This window comes from Syngnathus acus, chromosome 3 (assembly GCF_901709675.1).
Source record: "Syngnathus acus chromosome 3, fSynAcu1.2, whole genome shotgun sequence".
NCBI classification, from domain to species: Eukaryota; Metazoa; Chordata; class Actinopteri; order Syngnathiformes; family Syngnathidae; genus Syngnathus; species Syngnathus acus.
In genome coordinates this window covers 18,356,064-18,381,070 of record NC_051089.1, presented here as the reverse complement: position 1 = coordinate 18,381,070, position 25,007 = coordinate 18,356,064, and the positions used below count along the sequence as shown (strand labels likewise).

The following is a 25,007-nucleotide window of genomic DNA, read 5'->3' as shown; positions in this document are numbered from 1 at the left end:
GCACTTTGGCTTGGTCCAGCGAGATGTTAAAAATGTCTGTGATGACACCAGCCAGCTGGCCTGCACATTCCTTGAACACCCGCCCAGGTATGTTGTCGGGGCCTGGGGCCTTACGTGGGTTGACTCTTCTCAGAGTCTTCCACACGTCGGCTGAGTCAAGGCAGAGGGCCTCCTCTTCCTGGTGGGGAACAGTTTTAACTGCAGGAGTGCTGTTTAGTGCCTCAAAACGCCCAAAGAAGTTATTTAGACCATTTAAGAAGTCAGCATCAACCTCACCCACCGGGGGGAGGGTAAGTTGTAGTCCGTGATCGCCCGTATGCCTTGCCACATACTCCTGGTGTTATTGGCGTCGTGGAAAAAATCCTGAATTTTCCGACTGTGGCTTCGCTTCGCTAGCCTGATGGCACGGTTCAAGTTGGCTCTCGCTGTCCTCAGTGCCTCCTTGTCGCCAGACTTGAAGGCTGAGTTCCGTGCTCGTAGCGTATGACGTACCTCCTCAGTCATCCAGGGTCGTTGGTTGGCTCGGGTGATGATGTTCTTAGTGGTGCTGACGTCCTCGGAGCATTTGTTGATGTAGGCTGACACAGTCATGGCGTACTCATCAATGTCGATCTGATTGTCATATGTTGCTGCTGATTTGAACATGTCCCAGTCAGAGCACTCAAAGCAGTCCTGGAGTGCCTCCATGGCCCCCTCAGACCACACCCTCACCTGCTTCACTGTGGGTTTTGCTCTGATCAGCAGGGGCCTGTATGCAGGGATTAGCATAACAGATAGGTGGTCTGAAGAGCCGAGGTGGGGGCGGGGGGCTGCTCTGAATGCATCCTTTATATTGGTGTAAACCAAGTCCAGAGTGTTCTCTCCCCGAGTTGGAAAATCCACGTGTTGGTAAAAATGAGGGAGAATAGTCTTCATGTTAGCCTGGTTGAAGTCCCCAGCAATGATGAAAACACCCTCTGTGTGCGTGGATTGCAGCTCACTGATTGTCCGATAGAGAACACTCATGGCCTCTTTAGTATTAGCGCTAGGAGGCACATACACAGCCGTGATGCTAACAACAGTAAACTCTCTGGGCAGGTAGAAGGGTCTGCAGTTAACAGTCAAAAGCTCGATGTCCGAAGAGCAGAAGCTGGCGACAGATCTAGCATTTTTGCACCAGTTGTTGTTGATGTAGACACACAGCCCACCTCCTCGGGATTTACCGCTTAGCTCGCTGTTTCTGTCGGCGCGGAATGTAGCGAGCCCCTCCAGGCTAACGGCGTTGTCCGGTATTGATGAGTTCAGCCATGTCTCCGTCAGGATGAGAGCGCAGCAGTTTCTAACCTCCCTCTTTGAAGAGAGTTCCAGTTGTAGATGGTCCATTTTATTATCCAGTGAGCGGACGTTGGAGAGGAAGATGGATGGAAGCGGCGGTTTGTAGGGGTTAGCTTTAAGCTTAGCCGTTAGCCCACCTCGACAGCCGCGCTTTCGCAGCCGGTCACACCGCCTACGCTTACTCCTCCTCCGGCGTGTGCTGCCCGGCGAGCCCGCTGCATCGTGAGCTTCTGGGGCTAGCGCCCTAAGCACTCCGAGGCTACGTAAACAGACTAGGGTAGTTGTGGCTACGAGTCCGAAAACACTTGATGACCGTACCTCCAGCAGGCGCTGGCGATCATACACTAATCTACTGGATGGATAAACTAAACTTTGTGTTGTTTGTAGTGTCCTAGGCGACATATTTTGTGAAAATACTCGTCGGTTGTTGAGAGCCGTCGCGGCCGCGGCCAACTGGGGCGCCGCCATCTTGGATTCTGATCACCACCTGGTGGTGGGTTGGCTCCGATGGTGGGGGAAGATGCCCGTCCGACCTGGCAGACCCAAACGCTCTGTGAGGGTCTGCTGGGAACGTCTGGCAGAATCCCCTGTCAGGAAGAGCTTCAACTCCCACCTCCGGCAGAGCTTTTCCCACGTCCCGGGGGAGGCAGGGGACATTGAGTCTGAGTGGACCTTGTTCCGCGCCTCCATTGTTGAGGCGGCCGACCGGAGCTGTGGCCGTAAGGTCACTGGTACCTGTCGTGGCGGCAATCCCCGAACCCGCTGGTGGACACCGGCGGTAAGGGATGCCGTCAAGCTGAAGAAGGAGTCCTATCGGGCCGTTTTGGCCTGCGGGACTCCGGAGGCAGCTGACAGGTGATGGCCAAGCGGAACGCGGCTTCGGCGGTTGCTGAGGCAAAAACCCGGGCGTGGGAGGAGTTTGGCGAGGCCATGGAGAATGACTTACGGACGGCTTCGAGGAAATTCTGGTCCACCATCCGGCGTCTCAGGAGAGGGAAGCAGTGCAACGTCAACACTGTTTACAGTGGGGATGGCGTGCTGCTGACCTCGACTCGGGACGTTGTGTGTCGGTGGGGAGAATACTTCGAAGACCTCCTCAATTCCACCTACACGCCTTCCATTGTGGAAGCAGGGCCTGGGGACTCTGAGGCGGACTCTCCAATCTCTGGGGTCGAAGTCACTGAGGTAGTTAAAAAACTCCTCAGTGGCAAGGCTCCGGGGGTGGATGAGATCCGCCCGGAGTTCTTAAGGGCTCTGGATGTTGTGGGGCTGTCATGGCTGACACAATGGTGCACCCACCATACCACACCGGAATCTAGTATGGAAGAATGCTATTAATGGTTGTTTAGTAAAATGTCCCCGCTGGAATCGGTGTTGGGCTTTCTTCACCACCGCTATACTGTTGACAGTCCAGGAGGTCCATCGGAGATGTGCACGCCCAGGAGATTGAATAAGTGACCCTTTCGATGCAGGTCCCATTGATGATCAGTGGGGATGTGTCTTTCCTGTGTTTGTGGAAGTCTAGGATCAGTTCTTCAGTATAAATCAATTTCTTTTGAACAAACCTCACAATGAAAACAGTACATTGTCAAAAATAAAGAAAACTCAAAATGCACTATTCCAAATGCACAGCAGCGTTTCAAAACATGTTATAGGTTGTAAAAAACTGGAAATGGTGATTTGTTGAATTATAGCATTAAGAGATCACATTCATTGAATCAAAAGCTCGTTCAATCAAAAACATCCTAACAGGCCAAGGTACATGTTAATATTGTGTTGTGTTATTAACACGACCCGTTAAAATTCTTTGATATTACCTTTACGATTCATGTATACATTGAAATTGTGAGTTTTTTGAGAGTTTCTGCTTACATTTCTTTGCATGATGTCAAAATAGCCTCCCAGAGCTGCTGTTTGGATGTGAACTGCCTCCCACTAGTTTGCCTGATTGTAAGCTGCTTGAAAGACGATCGCTTCCGTTTTGCAAACTCCAATTGCCACTCACACTACGTGTCTGTTGCGTACTCACAGCCATCTCCTCTAAATTTGCTCCTTTGTTTTGCTCTACCGCACTCACGAAGAGCAATAGTTTGTTCAATTGTAAGCTACTTGAAAGTCGATTGTTTCCGTTTTGCCATTTTGTCTCGCTCTCGGACTTCTTCCTCCATTACTCCACAACTACACTCTCCGTTGTGCTCCCATTTGGACTGGCCTTACAGTTTATGTCACCGCTCTATGAGCCAGCAAGAGCAACTCTGCCATTAAGTGGTCAGAGTTAACCACTACAATGCTTTATAGACTTTATAGGCTTCATAGACTTGATTTTAAGTGGAGAGGTGGCCAGGTACATTCTTGAAGACCTCTGTCCAAGATTGATTTCATTTATTTCGAATAGCCTCTGTACAAACAGATAAATAACATAATGATAAATAATAATGATAAATAATGGTAAACATAAATATGTATATTCGAAAAAGTGAGAATGGTTCTGTCCCTCTATCTTTCAAATCTGCTACATTCACACCAACTCTTAAAAAACCTGGCTTAGACCCCAATATCCTCAGTAACTTCCGTCCCATCTCCAACCTGCCATTTCTCTCCAAAATTCTTGAAAAAGTCGTTGCATCACAGATCCACACCCACCTCACTAATAATAATCTATATGAACAGTTCCAGTCCAGTTTTCGCCCTCGACACAGTACAGAAACAGCCCTTATTAAAATCACCAATGATCTCCTGATTGCAGCCGACTCTGGTCTCATATCCATACTCATTCTTCTTGATTTAAGTGCAGCTTTCGACACCATCCCTCACTTCATCCTCCTAGGAAGACTAGCCTCTATTGCAGCGGTGGCCAACCCGCGTCTCGCGAGCCGCATGCGGCTCTTTGCCGGGTTTCATGCGGCTCTTTTACGTTCGCTTCGCTTTGGGGGGGGTTAATGGGACGTCAAACGCTGCGCGTTCGCTTCGCTTCGGGGGGGGGGGGTTGGGGTGTTAATGGGACGTCAAACGCTGCGCGTTCGCTTCGGGGGGGGGGTTGGTAATGGGACGTCAAACGCTGTGTGTTCGCTTCGCTTCGGGGGGGGGGTGAGGGGGGGTTTGTGGCTCTTTGCGGTACACAGTAAAAAAATGTGGCTCTTAGTCTCTGACTGGTTGGCCACCCCTGCTCTATTGGACTGGTTGACACACCCCTGCACTGGTTTCACTCTTATCTCTCCGGACTTTCTCAATTTATCCAGTTAAAATCATTCACATCTCACCCCTCCCCCGTGTCCTCTGGTGTTCCCCAGGGTTCCGTCCTTGGTCCCCTCCTATTTATCATTTATCTCCTCCCACTTGGTCAGATTTTCCGTAAATATAACATTAATTTTCACTGTTACGCGGACGACACCCAGCTCTACGTCTCTTCAAAACCCCCTTCCAGCCTCCCACCCTCCTCCTTCAGTGCGTGCCTTCAAGAAATTAAATCCTGGTTCACCTCAAACGTCCTTAAACTAAACAGTGAGAAAACTGAGGTAGTCCTCATAGGTTCCAAAGCTTCTCTCGACAAACAACCCTGTTTCACACTCACCATTGACACCTCCTCAGTTTCCCCTTCCCCTCAGGCAAAGAGCCTGGGTGTCGTCCTCGATAGCACCCTATAATTCAGCACCCACATAAACAACACTATCTGTTCTGCCTATTTTCACCTCTGTAACATTAATCGCCTCCGTTCATCACTCACCCCACACAGTGCTGCTATCCTAGTCCACTCTCGTCACCTCTCATCTGGATTATTGTAACTCCATCCTTGTCGGTCTCCCTCACAAACTCCTCCTTAAATTGCAACTGGTCCAGAATGCTACTGCTCGCATTGTCACCGGAACCCCTGTCTACCATCATATCACTCCCGTTCTATACCAACTTTACTGGCTACCCATAAAACAGCGCATTGATTATAAAATCCTCAACACATTCAAGGCTATCCATAACCTCGCCCCTCCATACCTGTCAGACCTCCTTCACATACACATTCCGACCCAGTCTCTCAGGTCTGCCTCCAGTATCACCCTCACTGTCCCCCCATTTCATCTGTAAACTATGGGGGCCAGAGCCTTCAGTTGCGCTGCCCCTCGCCTCTGGAATTCCCTCCCCCCGGACATCAGAAACATTGACTCCATCCAACTGTTCAGATCCCACCTCAAAACCCACCTGTTTAGGCAGGCATTTGTCTAATTTTATTACTCTGCTGCAGATGTTCTTTGTTTTTAGACTCTCTTTTTTTCTTTTAAATGTGCCTGCTGTTTTATGTGTGTTCGGCGAACTTGAGTGCCTTACAAATAAAATGTATCATTATTATTTTACTATTAAGAAGTAAAACTTATTAAATCCCACCCCCTTTATATGAATTATTTACTATGAAAATAAGTCCAGTGCCCGCTGTGCAACAACGTAGGCTGTGTTTGAGAAGCCATTTATAAGAAACAGAAAGAATAAAGAAAAAAAAGATGTTAATAATTTGACTGTTGACTATTAACAATAATCCGAACAATCACAATTGAGGAAGAATGGAAAGAGTTGGTGTTCACAGAGGTGAATGGCTTCAAAGCATCGGCGGGCAAGTCCGGCAGCCTTCAGGTGGAGCAGTGAGCCTCAGTCCCTTTAAACACAGACTCAAAGAGTCGGCACGTTTCACAATTACAGGGAAGATTTAAGGTCACCTCACAAAAAAGATGATTTGATTTAATGATGTTTTATTATGTAATGTCTTTTGCATGCTAAATAATGTTTTAGATTGTTCCTTAGCATGAAGTCACCAAGTCCCCTCCTTGAAAGCCTTTATCCAGTAACTTAATTTGAACTGCAAAACATCCCAAATATAATTTCAATCTGTTACTTATTCACGTAGAACACCCGCTTTCAAAAAGGAAAATAAATGCCAGGATATTTTCTTACATTCACAATTAGTTGATGACAAATATTTTGCAGGACATTGATGTGTATAAATAAGACTGGGTTTGCTGTCAGTCGAAATCACGACATACTTCCGCTGTACACATATGGCATTACTCATTCTTTTAAATTCTAAGTTAGTGCTCACAATGTAAACAAAATATAAAAACTAAGCCGATTTTAAGAATGGAGAGCGGATGTATTCCTGGTTCCTCAAGCGCTCACAAGGTAAACAAAATATAAAAACTAAGGCATTTTTAAGAATGGATGTCTCATGGTTGTTCAGCGTTGGCGGCATCTTATCTGACTGGTTGGCACTCGCTATTTCTGAAAGTATAATTGCATCTACTACGCCATTATCGCTCACTGTTAAGTGACGGCGCTGTAGCAGATTTGTAATTTTAAACATCGCTACTTGCCGAGACGCATCAGCTGTTTGCCTACCATTCACTGTAACCTGTAAAGATTACAACGTAAACAATTTAGACAAAGATTGCTCGTATGCCAACCAAATATTGTCAAAAATAACTAGTGTGTATGTGTGTGGGATGGGGAACTTAATCCACCCAAATTGGGTTTTGTCCCCTTTAGGTAGTCACCCATTGTCTAATTAGTTTTATGGATGACAAGATCTATAAAAATAACTAAGTAGAAAAAATGGTGTGACTACCTGTGATTCATTTGAAAAATTTAACCATTCACTTCTAATAAACACATAAATATGCAATAAATATTGGGCTGATTATGTTTGATTATCAGTGCCGCCGGTAATGAACAGTTGAGATAATTCTGGATTGTTTAACATTAGAGAAGGTTCACTGAAAATATTGATAATTTTAGCTTTGAATAAACTTGTACTGAATTTCATTTCCAGATAGTACTGGTTCTTTGCCAATGAGAATATGGTCAACATCTGAAACCAATGGTTCTGAAATGTTTGATCTGCAAGACAAATGACCATTTCATTTCAGCCAAGGGAAAACGAGTGAATTTCATTAAAGCCTTTTGTGACTTCTGAAGCAGCCTTGATATGGATGACACTGCACTGAGGAAAAAAATATATGGTAAATAAACTGGATGGACAGGACTTCAAATGCAATATAATCAGGAAGTTCGGCATCTCATATCATTGTTATGCGGACGACACCCAGCTATACCTCAAACTTGACCCCCCGCCCTCCATAACCCAGCCTTCTCCATCTCCCTCATCCATCCTCTCCCTGTGTCTGGAGGAGATAAAGGCGTGGATGAATCTCAGCTTCCTGCAAGTTAACAGTGACAAAACCCAAGCCATGTTAATTGGCACTCCCCATCAGATCCATACCTGCCCAATAACAAGCATCTTATTCGCCGGTCTCACTATTCCCCTCTCAGCCACTGTCACCAACCTGGGTGTGAAACTGGACCCTCAACTCAACCTTGAGTCACACATAAAACACATCTGCAAAACCTCCTTCTTCCACCTCAGAAATATTTCCAAACTCCGCCCTACACTTACCCTGACGGATGCTGAGAAACTTGTCCACGCCTTTGTCTCCTCAAGGCTAGACTATTGTAACGCACTCCTCATCGGGATCCCTAGCAAGAGCCTCCAGAGGCTTCAGTACATTCAAAACAGCGCTGCTAGGATCCTGATGAGGGTGCGGAAAAGCAATCACATCACACCCATCCTCCGTTCTCTGCACTGGCTCCCCATCAAATTCCGAATTGATTATAAGATCGCCCTCCTCACTCACCATTGTATCCTCGGACATGCTCCCCCATACCTCAAAGAACTCCTTGCCCCAAAACCTGCCACCCGAAGCCTCCGCTCATCCAATTCACACCTTCTCCACGTTCCGAAAACCAAGCTGCGCACCATGGGCGACCGGGCCTTCTGCCATACAGCCCCTACACTGTGGAACTCCCTCCCCGACCACCTAAGAGCACCCCAATCCACTGACTCTTTCAAAACTGGACTTAAAACTCACCTCTTTACCTTAGCATTTCCGTAATTTCTCTCATATCTTGGTTGTCGTCCAGTTGTTTTAAACTTGTCCTTGTTTTGTTTTCTTGTTTTTTATCTGCCATGTAGCACTTTGAGATTCCCCCGAATGTAAAGTGCGTTATAAATATAATTTATTATTATTATTATTATTAAATGTGTGAATGGAGCCAGGAACAGTGTGTTTCGAAGCAAGAGCACTAACAGAGTTCAGTTTGCCGCCAACTACAAATGCTTTAGGTTGCACACACAAAGGGGCAAACTATCAAGCTGCTATTTATTGTCTTGCTCTAGAGCAGTGGTTCTTAATCTTGTTGGGGGTACCGAACCCCACCAGTTTCATATGCGCATTCACCAAACCCCTCTTAAGTGAAAAATAAAATAATTATTTTCAAATTGAAGACAGATGTTTTTTACTGGTGCACAAAATGAGCCGTGCATGAACATCACCTTGTTCAAACAACAAAACCAACACAATGCATGAACTCACAACAAATTACATACCTGCAAATCAGTATGACTTCTGCTGTTGCCTTTGCGAGACGAATTCAGATATGCGTCATCATGAATTTACACGATAAATCAGGTGTGTTCGGACCTCCGCGGTGGAGGCTCTGCCGAACCCCTGAGACCGACTCACCGAACCCCTTGGGTTCGATCAAACCCAGGTTAAGAACCACTGCTATAGAGCAAAAAATATGTTCACCATTACCAGAACGGCATGGGTGGAATAACCATGAAAACCAGCTCTCTATCCTCTGTGATCTTGCCCCGAGAGAGGTGCTCAAGCTCATTAGCAGTAAATGCAAAACAGGAAGTATGAAGAAACTCGTTCTCACCTCATCACAGACCATGCTGATGGACAACACCCAGTCAATGATGGAGACGGAAGTGACAATGGTATAGCTCATCAGCCATTTGTTCTTTCTAAACTCATCCCAGCCAATTAAGTAGCTCTGAGAGTGAACCAAAAAAAGAGAAGCATGATTATACTTACAGTGGTACCTCTAATTACGAACGCATAAACTTACGAACGTTTTGAGATACGAAATGAGCCTTGCGATTTTTTTGCATCTACGAAAAGGAGCCTTGCTATTTTTTGTATCTACTTACGAACCAGTTTTCGACTTCCGAACCGACGTCCCAGTCTTGTCCCCTTTGCTCTGCCATTCCCCGTTTGTCTCGGCGCGTTAGCAGTGTATAGAACAAGTAGTGTAGTTGAGTATGTCTCCTAAGACTATAAGTAGATATGAAACTCGAAATCATAAAGGAGCATGGCGAATGCATGTATATGGTCGGGCTCATGACAAAGTATACATTGTGAAAATCTGTATCCCCTGTTGCAGAAGTGTGCGCGCAATGAGTGAAAGGTAGAAGCTGTTGCCGTGCGGCAGACAGTACCAGCTTGTTTTCAATAAAAACACGCTCGATTCCTTTTCTTTTCTTTTTTGTAAGTTCTCACTCGCGTTCTGCGCGAGGTGCGTTCAATGACCACCCACACAGTCGGAAAACTCATTAATTCCACCAAAAGGTAATGACGAGCACGTGACCACATTGCAGGGAGCATGTGGAAGCATACAATAATTTACTAGCCTGACTTTTTCTGACTTCTCAGGGGTATTTTTACAAAGTGTAGAAAACTAGAACAGGTTCCCCCCTCCCCAAGCAAAGTTAGGCGGTCAAGAATAAAGTGACACTTGTTTTTTGTTATAAAGGTTTGAAAAAGCAAAAAATAAAACTTGTTTGGTTTAGGGGGTGTTTTACACAGAGTAATAGGGCAAAAGTGTGACTTTTGGGATAGTGTGGCACACATTATTTGCTTTTACATTGATTCCTATGAGAAACGTTGCTTCTATTTACAAACATTTCTATTTACAAACCTGATCGCAGAACCAATTAAGTTCCTAAGTAGAGGTACCACTGTATTTTATATGCTGTCATGTGAGAAATGTTTGAATGCATGTACCTTAACAGCAAGATCAAGAGTGAAGATGATAAGACAGACTATCTCAATGCTCTCAGTGAAACCGCAAGGAGGCTCCCAGGGTGGAGAGCGATATCGAGAGTCAGAGGTTATAGAAAGGGAAGATGGCCGCTCCACAAAAGCTAGCAACAGCACCACTCCAATGGTCAGGCCTAAGGTCCTGTATGGGTATGAATAATAGATTACAGAGACTTGAAACTGAAGTGACTGGTACAAATGAACTGTAAATCTGACATTAAACATTCAATACGATTTATTGGATTTGATGGACATTACAAACCAGATTAATAAATTTGCTTATTTTACACACAGTTATTGCTATTGCTAGTGCACATCAAAGATTTTGGGGGAAAGCTGTAGTGTAGCTATGGTGGTACATTGTAGTAGCAATGCCCCAAATGTTGTACAGTTTTGACTTAGATCATGGTGGGCAATAAACTTTGCAAAGGGCCCAAGCTGGAACGTTTGCCGAGGGCCAAGCATAAATGATGATCTCAACGTTTAATTTGTATTTAACTCTCTATGGGTGTTTTGCTTGCGTCTTAACTTTTTGCAACACTTATTCTGTAAGGTTAAAATATGGAAAATGAAGAACAATATCCACTATAAATACGTCACTTGCAGATCTCCGTGTAGCGCTGTGCATTCTGGGTAAGGTGTTTTTTTTGAGCTACCAAATTGACTGGTGCAAGCTAATGATGAGGGCTATTTCAACGTCACTAGAAATAACATTTCTGTTGGGCTGATTCCTTGTTCTGTCCCATAGCTTGCTTGCTGTATAGTCTGTTCTAGATGGTTTCAAGATTTTGACACGATAAATCTTTTCAAGAAATTTACAATTTCAGTCAACCTTTTTCGTCTGTCTGGAAATTTTGAAAAATGAACAGAGGTTTAGAATGTGTGTTTTTTCACACCAAGGTTCAAGCCTAAATAATCAATTTGAACGGTTAAACATGTCACAAAGTGCATCTGTTTTTGTCAGCGAAGGCTTAAAGCCTTTTAATCAATGCCTGGAGTTTTAAAGTGTCGCTGTGGAGGTCCCACATTGGGGTCTTGTTGGGGACAGGGAGCAATAATGGAAAGTCTGGTGTCCACAACATCGGCCACGCCGAACAAACAAGAAAGCGGCGGCGCTGCGATAGCGGCACCTAGTACGAGCTTGCAGCCACTCAGCTTTTTTTTTTTTTTTGTGCGGCGGCTTTTCAATGACATATTTACGAACCTTTGTCAATATTGATGCTGCTAAATTGGGAGAATTACTCCGATTCGTTCGAACCAGATGTTATCTACTGTCCGGGCCATGTGGATTTAGTTGACATCTCAAGCCGAACAAGGAAGCGGGAGCACGGCAGCATTGTTGAGGAGCTTGCTCGGTGTCCTGCCTGGCGTACAGTGAACATTTTCTCACATATGGCGGCTTATCAAAATCATGTAGTGAAAATATCAAAGTCACTTAGTGAAAAAAAACAATTTCAATCCATAGGCAAGCAATCTGGCCACTCAATAGGAAGTGGTGGTGAAAGGGACGTCAACAGCAAGACGTCACCCGTTCCAACATGGCGTTGTGCATTAAGGGTAGAGGAGTATTATTTTGGCAAATAGACCAGACACAAAAATGGGGACACCAGATATTGACCAAACTTTACATTATTGATCTCTTCCTCCAGCAATACCTCAATGTGGGACGTCCAGAGGTACAGTTTAAGGAGCAAAGTTAATAATACAGTCATGCCTTGCTATATCACGGTTCACCTTTCATGGCCTCACTGCTTCACGGATTTTTTTCACTGTGCATTGTTATGGCTTCAGATGAAAAAGACACTACAGAGCGGAGTCAGCCCACAGAGGCGCACTATATAATACATACTGATGATTAAAATGATTATATTACTGTAGTTATCTGGAAGAAAAAGTTTACTTCTCTTTGTTAAACAAATGCTTGGGCCTGAAAACAAGTTTTGTCCTTGGGTTTCAATGTTATACCTGTTATAATAATGGTAAAAAAAAGAAAGGTTTCTACTTCACCTTTCACCTATCACGTTTTTTTTTCGGAACGTAACCCCAGCCAAAAATGAGGGATTACTGTATACCTATGTATAAACCGTATTCGGTTGAAGTTGGAAAATTGTGTAAAATATAAATAAAAACAAAATACAACGATTTGAAAATCCTTCTCAACCCATATTCAATTGAATACACTACAAAGACAACATATTTAATGTTCAAACTGATAAACTTAATTGTTTTTTTGCCAAATCATAATTAACATAGAATTTCATGGCTGCAACACATCCAGTGGAAGTTGGAAAAGGCGGCAAAAAATACTGAGAAAGCTGAGAAAAGCTCATCAAACACCTATTTGGAACATCCCACATGTGATCAGGCTAATTGGGAACAGGTGGGTACCATGATTGGGTATAAAAGAAGCCTCCCCAAACATGCTCAGTCATTCACAAGCAAGGATGGGGCGAGGTTCACCACTTTGTCCACATCTGCATGAGAAAATAGTTGAACAGTTTAAGAACAACATTTCTCAAAGCAAAATTGCATGGAATTTAGGGATTTCAACATCTACGGCAGGGGTCACCAACTCCGGTCCTCAAGGGCGCCAATCCAGCCTGTTTTAGATATATCCCCCCTGCAACACACCTGATTCAAATAATCAGGATCGCTATCAGCCTTAATAGAGCTTGCTGATGAGCTGATCATTTGAATCAGGTGTGTTGTTGCAGGGCTGCACCTAAAACAGGCTGGATTGGCGCCCTTGAGGACCGGAGTTGGTGACCCCTGATCTACGGTGAAGAAATGGGGTCGAAATACAAAACGTCCTGCCTAGCTACAAAAACAGATATGCTCAGACCTCATTGAATAAAGTACATAAGCAGACAAGTATATTCACATATTAAATCAATAAAAGAAAACTTTTAAGCATATAATTATACCTACACACCAAATCAATAAAGAAGACATAACTAGACATTTTTGATAGGTGGTAATGGACAAAGGTTTTTATAACTTTATGATCTGATATGTATTTCTGTGCACTTTGAAATAACAAATGTTTTTTGATATATTGCCTGAATAGCTTAATGACCCTTAAGGAACTGTTTAATGCATGCCTGATGATTTTCTAAATCACGGACACTGCCAAAGTCGTCTAAAAATGTTCCGTACTTGATTATATTTTACGTTTTGATTAATGCTAGACGCCAGTTTTGGATTACTACTGAACGTTCTGGACAGAGGGAAATGTTTTGCCTAACAACGAAAAGATGTGTCAAAAGATAGTGTCAAAAGAACAAACAAACAAATAAATGGTAAGTGGTGAGTAAGAACTTTGCATAGTCAGGGAACATTAACAAATTGATGATGTCACAGCCAAAAGTTCACATAATTCCGTACAAAATGACAAAATTGAAAGAATGATGAATGGGCGCTGTGCGACAGTGGGCAAAGTGGATGTATGTGCAAGAATGGTTTACAGGAAAGACACTTCGAGATAAAACCGGTAGAGATGCCAAAGGAAGAGCGGCAGGAGAAAAACAACCAAGAATGAACAACCAAAGGTGATCGCCAAGGCCGAAAGACGGGATGGAAAACAACAGCCCCCACACACACCGAATCGCCCATAATCAGCACCGACGCCCACGGAACCAGCTCTCACCGAACCAGCACCCACTCCCATAGAATCAAACTCTCCTGCGAACTTGCCACACCCCCTGAGTCATCACCCATCAAACTCGGCCCACACTGGCATGTGCACCTGAATATAAGCTGACCAAAGAACCTTGCACGTTGCCTTTTCTGAATGGAGACTTTCTGCTCTTGAGCATGGTCGCGCAAAAGGCCCAGCGCTGTATTGTACTTTCCTGAAAACAGAGCTTTCTTAACAAGAATTGTGATTGAACTCAACCAACCTGTGTAAGTCTAATTTCTGCTTCAGTGTCTTAGCCTTTTCCTAAAACTGAAGAAATAAAACGAGCACGCAGTGAGTAAATTGGAGAACAGGTGATTGGCTGTGGCTTTTGCCATGAGGCGCGGATAGCGCGCGTCCCAAATTGTGGACCAAATCCAACAACGATCCATAATATCAACAGGTTCAGAGAATCTGGTGAAATCACTGCACATAAGCGCCACGGCCGGAAACGAAGACTGAATGACCGTGACCTTCGATCCCTCAGACGGCACTGCCTTAAAAACCGACATGAGTGTGTAAAGGATATCACCAAATGGGCTCAGGAAAACTTCAGAAAACTACTGTCAGTAAATACAGTTTGTCACTACATCAGTAAGTGCGGGTTAAAACGCTACCATGCAAAGCAAAAGCCGTTTATGAACAACATCCAGAAACGCCGCCGGGTTCTCTGGGCCCGAGCTCATGTAAAATGGAGTGATGCACAATGGAAAAGTGTTTTGTGGTCTGATGAGTCCGCTTTTCAAATTGTTTTTGGAAACACTGGACATCGTGTCCTCCGGACCAAAGAGGAAGGAGACCATCCGGACTGTTATCAACGCAAAGTTCAAAAGCCAGCATCTGTGATGGTATGGGGGTGCATTAGTTCCCATGGCATGGGTGACTTACATTTCTGTGAAGGCAACATAAATGCTGAAAAGTACGTACAGATTTTGGAGCAACATATGCTGCCATCCAAGCGACGTCTTTTTTATGGACGCCGCTGCTTATTTCAGCAAGATAATGCCAAGCCACATTCTGCACGTGTTACAACAGCGTGGCTTCGAAGTAAAAGCTTGCAGTCCAGACCTGTCTCCCATTGAAAATGTGTGGTGCATTATGAAGCGTAAAATACGACAGGGAAGACCCCGGACTGTTGAATAACTGAAGAGAAAGAATTCCACATGAGAAGCTAAGAGAATTTGTCTCCTCTCTTCTAAAACGTTTATTGAGTGTTATTAAAAGGAAAGGTGATGTAACGAAGTGGTAAACATGCCCTTTCCCAACTTCTACTGCACGTGTTGCAGCCATGAAATTCTAAGTTAATTATTATTTGAAAAATTAAATAAAGTTTATGAGTTTGAGCATCAAATATGTTGTCTTTGTAGTGTATTCAATTGAATATAGGTTGAAAAGGATTTTCAAATCATTGTATTTTGTTTTATTTACATTTTACACAATTTCCCAACTTCAACCGAATCCGGTTTGTACAAGCATACATTTTTTTACGCGGTTCTCACGCATCTGCAGATCTGAAAATGACTTATTAGCACTCACACTCTCAGCAGATGGTGTTCAAGTACGTATTTTTGTTCAGTGAGTGTTTGAGTGTGATGGCAGTTGGAATGCAACTTTCTGTTTGAAAAATAAATTGCATCCGCTGTGGCTGGTGCCATAGAATGGTTATCTGAGATATGCTTGTGACATATACTTGACATAGCTTGTCACGCACCCTCTTGTGATCAAGAGGGTGAGTGACAGTTATGTGTGTGTATGTACAGTATGTCATGATGTAACATTTTGAGATTAGATTACATGTGACGTATGTAATTTTAAGTATTTTTGTGTATTGTGGGACAGTTCATGTTAAAAATGAGGTGTACTTATTACCATTGCTCATTTCTAATTACATTATATATACATATACATATATATATATACACATTTGTTAAAAGTGTTCAAATGGCGTTTTCAAATGGTTAATACAGGACTGCTTAACTCTGACACAGAGTACGTGTGTGACAATAATATTAAAATATTAAAATATTGCTTGCACAGTTAATGAAGGTTTAACAATTAAAGTTTTATTTTGGATGGAATGGATTGTTCTTGCACTTAAATGTACCACGGATACAGTGCTGCTTTTCTACAACTGGGGGTATTCCAGAAAGCAGGTTCAACATACTCTGAGTCTATCCCTGAACTCTGAGTTGACCTACTCTGAGATGGGAGACTCTGAGTATTCGGTTCCAGAACAGCTGATCTGAGTTAGTTCAATCAACTCTGAGTAGGTTAACCTGGAGTTACGCGCGTGCACAACCACTATAAAAAGCCATCATCAATAGAGCCCCGATACTACGAGTCACCATGACAACTGAGGAAAAACAGATCACCTTATTTTACCACGATGGAGTTGGAGGTCCTTATGCAGGCCTACGGCGAGTACAAACTTATATTTTGCCTCAAATATAATACGGCTGCAGCAGCGAAGGAGAGAGAGACGTCATGAGAGGAAATTGCTGCCCGAGTCAATGCGTAAGTTTGAATGTATTATTCCATTGATGGAACATTTACCCATAAGATCGTAGCATAGCCTATAGTTATGAATTTAAGTCAGAATGAAATCTGATTTTCATTTAGGTGCAATCCAACAGGAGAAAAAAATACTTGGAAGCAGGCACGATTTGCTAGTCTGTGATTGCGCCTCACTTTGATTTTAATTTAATTATTTTAAATGGACTTAGGCTATTAAACAAAGTACCGTTTTTTTCCGTGTATAATACGCAAAATTTAACTAATTTATTGTCCTAAAATCTGGGGTGCGCATTATACATGGGTACAATTCTTTTTTAATTTTTTTTTTTTAATTAAATTTTTTTTTTTTTTTTTTTTTTTTTTAAGAAAATCATGGTACTGGTACGAGTATTGATTTATGTATTGTTCTCTTCTTGTCATGTTGTGAAAGAATGTGGGTTGAATAAATACCGAAAGAACAATAGTGTGTTTGTACTGTGCTCTGGTCATTTCGTCAAAGAAGGGATAATAGTCCTCTTCTCTTCTTGACTGACAATGAATGTGATAGTTTAATACAATCAGCAAATAACAAAATGCGTATTACAGGTAATATTTTATTTCACAACACTTTGCCTTGTTCCTTTCGTCTCTGCTGTTCACTTCAAACACGCTCCATACGAACGCAATGCTCTCGTATCAGACGCTTGCTCGATCACCTGCTCGTTTGCTGTCACAATGTACCCTACACAAATCCGAAACATTTGTTGCGGCTCCGAGTCACGACGAGGGGCAAGTTTTGGTTTCCAAGGGTGTTTTTATTCCTCTTCAACGTCTCTCCCATACAGAGCCGCCTTTTTCACATGTCCGCACGTCACTTTCCTCTCTTTTCATCTGATCGCGGTGGTGCCTTTACGGGCAGTCGGAGAAATCAACGCCAACAAAAAAAATACATCCAGCCTAGTTAAGACCATACCAAAGACTATAAAAATGGGACCCATTGCCTCCCTGCGTGTGTGACGATCATTGGGACTTAAAAAAAAGAGAAAAAAAAAAAAATTTAAAAAAATAAATAAATAATTGGGTGCGTATTATACATGGGTACAGGCTTTTTTCCAGCATCAACATGCCATTGTTAGGGTGCGTATTATACATGGGGGCGTATTATACACGGAAAAAAACGGTAAATATTATTTGAACTAAAATATTAATTCAGGGGGCGGCTCAGTGGCGCACTGGGAGTCACGTCAGGAGGGTGCCGGTTCGATTCCACCTCTAACCCTCCCTGTGTGGAGTTTGCATGTTCTCCCCGTGCCAGCGTGGGTTTTCTCCAGGCACTCCGGTTTCAAAGCACAGTACAGAAAATGGATGGATGGATTTTAATGAGTGTTGGTGTAGGCTACAGTGTCACATTTTAAATGACTTCAATATGTATAAAACATAAATGCGTTTGTGTCAAGCGTAAGTGTAGACTTAACTGAGAGGACAGTGGAAAACATTTTGTTTGGGGTTTAAATGATTTGAAGTAGCCACTGAATTAATATCCATCCATCCATTTTCTATACCGCTTGTCCCCACGGGGGCCGCGGGCGTGCTGGAGCCTATCCCAGCAGTCATCGGGCAGTAGGCGGGGGACACCCTGAACCGGTTGACAGCCGATCGCAGGGCACACAGAGACGAACAACCATCCGCACTCGCACTCACACCTAGGGGCAATTTGGAGTGCTCAGTTGGCCTACCAAGCATGTTTTTGGGATGTGGGAGGAAACCGGAGTGCCTGGAGAAAACCCACGCAGGCATAGGGAGAAAATGCAAACTCCACACAGGGAGGGTCGGAGGTGGAATCGAACTGGCACCCTTCTAACTGTGAGGTGTACGTGCTAACCATTGTGTCACCGAGCCGCCCCCTGAATTAATATTTTAGTTTAAATTAATATTGACTTTGTTAAATAGCCTAAGTCCATTTAAAATAATTAAATTAAAATCAAAGTGAGGCACAATCACAGACTAGCAAATCATGCCTGCTTCCAAGTCCTTTTTTCTCCTGTTGGATTGGCCTCCTAACTGTGAGCCGTCTACTCTTTAAAATACTATTTTAAAACAAACATTAAGTTCTGCTCAGCCAACAGAAATAAATTGAAAAATGTAGTGCTATGCATAAAGTTTGCTCTGATGTGAGTGCTCGTCCGCGGTGTGTAGAGATATGTTGGAGATGTTTTTTAGTCACACATTCACACACATGCAGTTTTTTTTTTTTTTTTTTTAAGTCACACGCTCACACACATGCACACCATCATATGTGGGGAATTAAACTCATGGTGCCAAACTCATGGTACACACAAGACAGGCGAGTGTACAACTACACTAGGATATTCTTCTAGAAATGATAAAACTTCTAATCTGGGTCGGAAGATTCTCTCGCGATGTAAAGCGTTTCGAATTATTGCGGCTTCGATGTCGATCGGATTTTGAATGAACAGCTAATCCATAATCAACCGCTTTCTTTGTGTGCGAGGAGACATGTAGAAACTCTGGGTCTCTTGTGGTAAACCTGCCAGCGAGCAGGTTATGTTCAAAGAGTAAGTTACCGCAGTAACTGACCCGGATTTTAAATTACCTCTCTTTCTGGAACGGATAACTCAGAGTTTACCTCATCTCAGGGTTAACTTACTCAGAGTTTTCACATACCCGCTTTCTAGAATACCCCTCTGATGTGTCTGAAGAACTGATCCGCCAACTGACTGGAAAATCGTCCAAATTTAAAAGAGATTAGTGTTAGCAAATATTCAACAACCACAGTAAAGCACATTTGGTTATAAGTGTTGTTTTAAAGAACCAATGAGTTTGAATTAAATGGAGTGAACCAGTTGTTATCCTATGATGACAGATGATGAACAAAGTAAAAAGGTTTGAACTGACCACTGATATATCCTTGAGTAGTACCAACGATACAGACGAAGTGATCTTGCATCCACCCGGTGGTTAATGGACCGATACTGGAAGAAAGCAAATAAACATTCTGACTATATATTATATTATGTATATTGTATATTGTCAACTTTCAATCTTCCGGTTTGCCACGTAGAGCGCCGCAGCGTCACTAGAGAGACGATCTACATTCCTACATTTGTATATTCTTTTCTAGTTTTTCCCTCGCTTTTTACGTTTTTTACTCCACTTTTGGGAGTTTACTATTGTTGAAAGTCGCGGACCGTCAATCCCTGCCTTTTCGACCATGTCACTGTTTGGCTCTCAGCGGAGGCTTCGTGGCTGTTTGTCTACCGTCGATCATCGGACACGTAAGTATGGCTGCAGATCAAGAGGTTTGCTCGGCTTCGTGCACTAACTGCACCTTCTCTTAGAGAGGTTGTCCCTGCGAGAGGGACGTGTCTGCCAGCTAGAGCAGAATAGTGCGATAACAGTAGATGTGGCGGACACAGATGTGGACTGTAGTCAGCCCGCTAGCCCAGTTAGCATTAGCCCCAAGTGGCTTGCTAACCGCGATGAGACAGTTAAGACGCATAGCCAAGCCATCTCGGTCTACTGGCTCTCGCACCTTGGTCATAGGTGACTCAATTACCCGAAACATCACGCTTAAAAATCCAGCCACGGTAATGTGTATCCCTGGAGGCAGAGCACCCGACATCGAAGCTAATCTTAGGGAGCTGGCTCTCAATAGGTCTAGTCAACAGCGTAGGTCCAACAACACTAGCTACTCGGATATAGTGATACACGTTGGCTCCAATGATGTTAGGATGAGGCAATCAGAGATCACAAAGAAAAACATAGTGAGGACTTGTGATTTCGCCAGAAAGATGAGTCGGCATCGAGTATTTGTCTCTGGCCCCCTGCCTGGGAGAGGCACTGATGAGAGGTTTAGTAGATTAGTCTCCCTTAATCGATGGATGGCTGGTTTCTGTAAGAAGCAGGGGCTGTATTTTATAGATAACTGGTCCTCCTTCTGGGGCCGCCAGGACCTGCTGAGGAAGGACGGCCTTCATCCTAACCGTGAAGGCGCCTTCACTCTTTCAAGGAATATAGATTACTGTTTGAGCAATTCATGACAGGTCACAGGTGACTAGGCCACCTGTTAGGATGGGTTTGGAGTCTGTTAAGTTAAATTTAACTAGCGCTAGGGTAGATTCCCAGCATGCACATAGCTCCTTGTGCAGACTAGAGCGTCACAGTTTGAATAGTGCCACAGTACACATTGACACACTTTCTACTGAGGTAGTAGACAAATCCAATCACTCCACCCTAACCGGTATCGCTGATGGAATGGTGCCTGTTCCAGATAATATTACATGTTTGCCAAATATTAACTATCAAATTCCTATGGTCGTATCGTCCCGCCGCGCTAACAAGCATTTTAGAGGTAATGTCAGACCTAGAGAACACAATCTTACTCGTATTTCGTTGAAAAATCCTCCGATAGATACGAACCCTGATCCACCGATTAGACTCAAACTCGGTTTTATGAATATTAGAACACTTCATACGAAAGCAGTACTCGTTAATGACCTCTTCATGAAACATACTGTATTTTTCGGACTAAAAGTCGCTCCGGAATATACGTCGCATTAGCCTTAAAATGCACAATGACGTGAAAAAAAACATATATAAGTTGCTCCGGCGTATAAGTCGCATTTTGGGGGAAATTTATTCGGAAAAATCCAACACCAAGAACAGACATGAACGAGCAACAACAGGCGAAACGATAGGTATGCTAACGTGACAAACACAAACGAAGAGCTGAGAACGGGCCTGACGTAACATTCAGAGTTATTCAAATAACTATTACATAAATAACATGTTCATAAAGCCATCTGTGTCACTCCAATTCATTAAATCCATCGATTGACCTTTATGTCAACAATGCCGGCCGGGTGCGCGCCGCTGACGGCGGTTGCACTTCAAAATATTCCACAGGCCCATATAACGAAATATAAATTATGTAACAAATAACTATTATATAAGCAATAATATTATCAAACCATCGATGTCACTTCAAATCATTAAATCCATCGATCAAATTCCTCATCCTTTGTCAACAACGCCGCGCGTGCGCTGCTGACGTCAGCCTCGTCGTTATTCCACAGATCTAGTATATAACTATATTGTAGCGCTAACAAAGTACCAGGAAAGACGTGGGTTTGGTAAACGGCTCTTTATTTAACAAAAGAGTTCAACGAGCCAAGAACTACTGAACTGTAACGATAAAAACATATACAAGTTGCTACACGAAATAAAATATATCAAATAACTATAACATAAATAGTTCACCGCCACACAGCCCCAAGCACCGGTGTCGACTTCCAGGCGTGTGGCGGCGTGTGGCGGCGTGGACTTCCATCCCCGGAGGTGGCACTTTCAGCCACGGAGGTGGCTGGGACCTACATAGAGTAGGACCGGGCGTGCGTAGGAGCAGTGTCCGAGCCCCATCCACCGTCCCCGGACAGCCACCCGGCCGAGCGCCGGCCCCCTACTTCCATCCACGGAGGTGAAAGAGAGCTCCGTAGAGTGAGACCAGGCGTGCGTAAAAGCCATAATAGTTTTTCAAACCTTCTGTGTCACTCCAAATCATTAAATCCTTCAAACTCTCCTCCGTGTCATTGACAAACAAAGCCGTTAATGATGCCGGTAGTACGTGGGGCCCTTCGTCGTCTTCGTCATCCCGTGATCGAATCTCTGTCCTTTATGTAAACAACCGCCGCGCGTCACTTGAAGTTCAAATTACAGTAATCCCTTGCTACATCGCGGCTCGTTTATCGCGGTTCCACTTTTTTTTATTTTTTATTTTTAAAATTTGTGATAAAATTCACATATAAGTCGCTCCTCAGTATAAGTCGCCCCCCCACCCAAACTATGAAAAAAAACCGCGATTTATAGTCCGAAAAATACGGTAATCTAAACATTTTTGGTCTTTGCGAGACCTGGTTAAAACCTAATGAACTGCTGCCGCTTAATGAGGCCTCGCCTCCAAATTTTGTGAGCTTGCATGTGGCGCATCCTTGTAAAAAGGGTGGGGGTGTCGCCCTTATCTCTAATTCCGATCTTAGATTTAGGCCTCGTTCGATTAACGTATTTAAAACATTTGAAGTTCTCATTGTCCGATCCACAGCTCTACCGTCATTTTATCTTGCTGTTATTTACCATCCACCCGGGGTTTACTCTGGTTTCCTGGATGAATTTTCAGAATTCGTGGCTGATCTAGTGACAAATGCGGATAATATAATAATTATGGCGGATTTCAATATCCACATGAATTTACCGTCAGAGCCACTTACTTTGGCGTTTCAGACTTTAATTGATACGTTTGGTTTTACGCAAGCCATACAGGCAGCAACGCATAAAAATGGAAATACCTTAGATCTGGTATTATCCCGAGGACTGGCAACCTCAAATATAACAGTACTGCCATACACTACTGTTACTAATTTATCGAATTAGTGAATTAAGAGATTAAGACATCTGATCACAAAATGTGCATAAAAAAGCTAAATATTGATTGATTCCAAATAGCCGATTAGATCAGTGTATTCTATCGAAAAGGCAAGTTACACAGGAGGCATTTATATTGATTGTTGTGTGTTGTTATTCAAAACACTACTAGAGGTGGGGGAAATTTCCGATTCTTAGATCAATCGCGATTCGGGCGTGGAAGAATCGAGAACAATTCGCAAAAATCCAAATTCCGATTACCGTATTTTCCGCCCTAAAAGGCGCACCTAAAAACCTAAAATTTTCTCAAAAGCCGACAGTGCGCCTTATAGGCCAGTGCGCCTTATATATGGATCAACTGATGAATTTGTTGATCCATACTGGTTGTACACAGTGCTCTGCCAAAATGTTTCAGTACGTTTTAGTACGACTAGTAAATTACAAGGTCGCATCGCTTCCCAGCATTACGGCAACTGTAGTCAGGGGGCGTCACCGAATAGCTGTTGTACCCGCGAGGCTATTTCATGTCAAAATAGGCTGCTCTGTTAATGTTTCGAGTAAATCTACTGATCGATATGGAAGGGAAACATAGGTAAATAGTACCAATGCGTTAGATCGAACTTTAGTCAGTTCCGATCATTTTATAGGAGATCGTTTGAGAAACGCGATTGTTTACACTTTGCTGAGGCTCATGGGAGATTGCGAGCTGAGGCTCGTGAGACTTTGCGGATGGCTAATGCTATTGCGATAGCTGCTATACGTCCCAGGCTATTTCATGTCAAAATAGGCTGCTCTGTTAATGTTTCGAGTAAATCTACGGATCGATATGGAAGGGAAACATAGGTAAGTAGTACCAATGCGTTAGATCGAACTTTAGTCAGTTCCGATCATTTTATAGGAGATCGTTTGAGAAACGCGATTGTTTACACTTTGCTGAGGCTCATGGGAGATTGCGAGCTGAGGCTCGTGAGACTTTGCGGATGGCTAATGCTATTGCGATAGCTGCTATACGTACCAGGCTATTTCATGTCAAAATAGGCTGCTCTGTTAATGTTTCGAGTAAATCTACGGATCGATATGGAAGGGAAACATAGGTAAGTAGTACCAATGCGTTAGATCGAACTTTAGTCAGTTCCGATCATTTTATAGGAGATCGTTTGAGAAACGCGATTGTTTACACTTTGCTGAGGCTCATGGGAGATTGCGAGCTGAGGCTCGTGAGACTTTGCGGATGGCTAATGCTATTGCGATAGCTGCTATACGTACCAGGCTATTTCATGTCAAAATAGGCTGCTCTGTTAATGTTTCGAGTAAATCTACGGATCGATATGGAAGGGAAACATAGGTAAGTAGTACCAATGCGTTAGATCGAACTTTAGTCAGTTCCGATCATTTTATAGGAGATCGTTTGAGAAACGCGATTGTTTACAGAGGGCTCGTTGGTTATTGGCTAGTGGATGCATACCGCAACCCTAGTCAACCTCAGTTTGATGCAGTATACCGTTTTTTTCCGTGTATAATACGCAAAATTTAACTAATTTATTGTCCTAAAATCTGGGGTGCGCATTATACATGGGTACAATTTTTTTTAAATTTTTTAAAAAAGATTTTTTTATTTTTTTATTTTATTTTTTTTTTAAGAAAATCATGGTACTGGTACGAGTATTGATTTATGTATTGTTCTCTTCTTGTCATGTTGTGAAAGAATGTGGGTTGAATAAATACCGAAAGAACAATAGTGTGTTTGTACTGTGCTCTGGTCATTTCGTCAAAGAAGGGATAATAGTCCTCTTCTCTTCTTGACTGACAATGAATGTGATAGCTTAATACAATCAGCAAATAACAAAATGCGTATTACAGGTAATATTTTATTTCACAACACTTTGCCTTGTTCCTTTCGTCTCTGCTGTTCACTTCAAACACGCTCCATACGAACGCAATGCTCTCGTATCAGACGCTTGCTCGATCACCTGCTCGTTTGCTGTCACAATGTACCCTACACAAATCCGAAACATTTGTTGCGGCTCCGAGTCACGACGAGGGGCAAGTTTTGGTTTCCAAGGGTGTTATTATTCCTCTTCAACGTCTCTCCCATACAGAGCCGCCTTTTTCACATGTCCGCACGTCACTTTCCTCTCTTTTCATCTGATCGCGGTGGTGCCTTTATG

At 43.3% G+C, this 25,007-nt stretch overlaps 1 protein-coding gene across 13 annotated transcripts in view; it reads right to left on the bottom strand.

Moving 5' to 3' along the window:
* Positions 1 to 25,007, bottom strand: part of tpcn2 (two pore segment channel 2) — a 148,061-nt gene that overhangs the window by 83,344 nt on the left and 39,710 nt on the right. For 9 of the 13 annotated variants that reach the window (XM_037246663.1, XM_037246655.1, XM_037246658.1 and 6 more), the window contains exons 3-5: positions 19,318 to 19,394; positions 10,197 to 10,374; positions 9,070 to 9,186 (exon numbers count right to left, since the gene is read on the bottom strand). The exons of 1 other annotated variant lie outside the window; for it this stretch is intronic. In XM_037246663.1, the coding sequence (XP_037102558.1) occupies positions 9,070 to 9,186; positions 10,197 to 10,374; positions 19,318 to 19,394 (372 nt within the window). The remainder of the gene's footprint in view (positions 1 to 9,069; positions 9,187 to 10,196; positions 10,375 to 19,317; positions 19,395 to 25,007) is intronic. 3 more of the 13 variants (XM_037246662.1, XM_037246660.1, XM_037246661.1) reach the window with 1 other exon arrangement.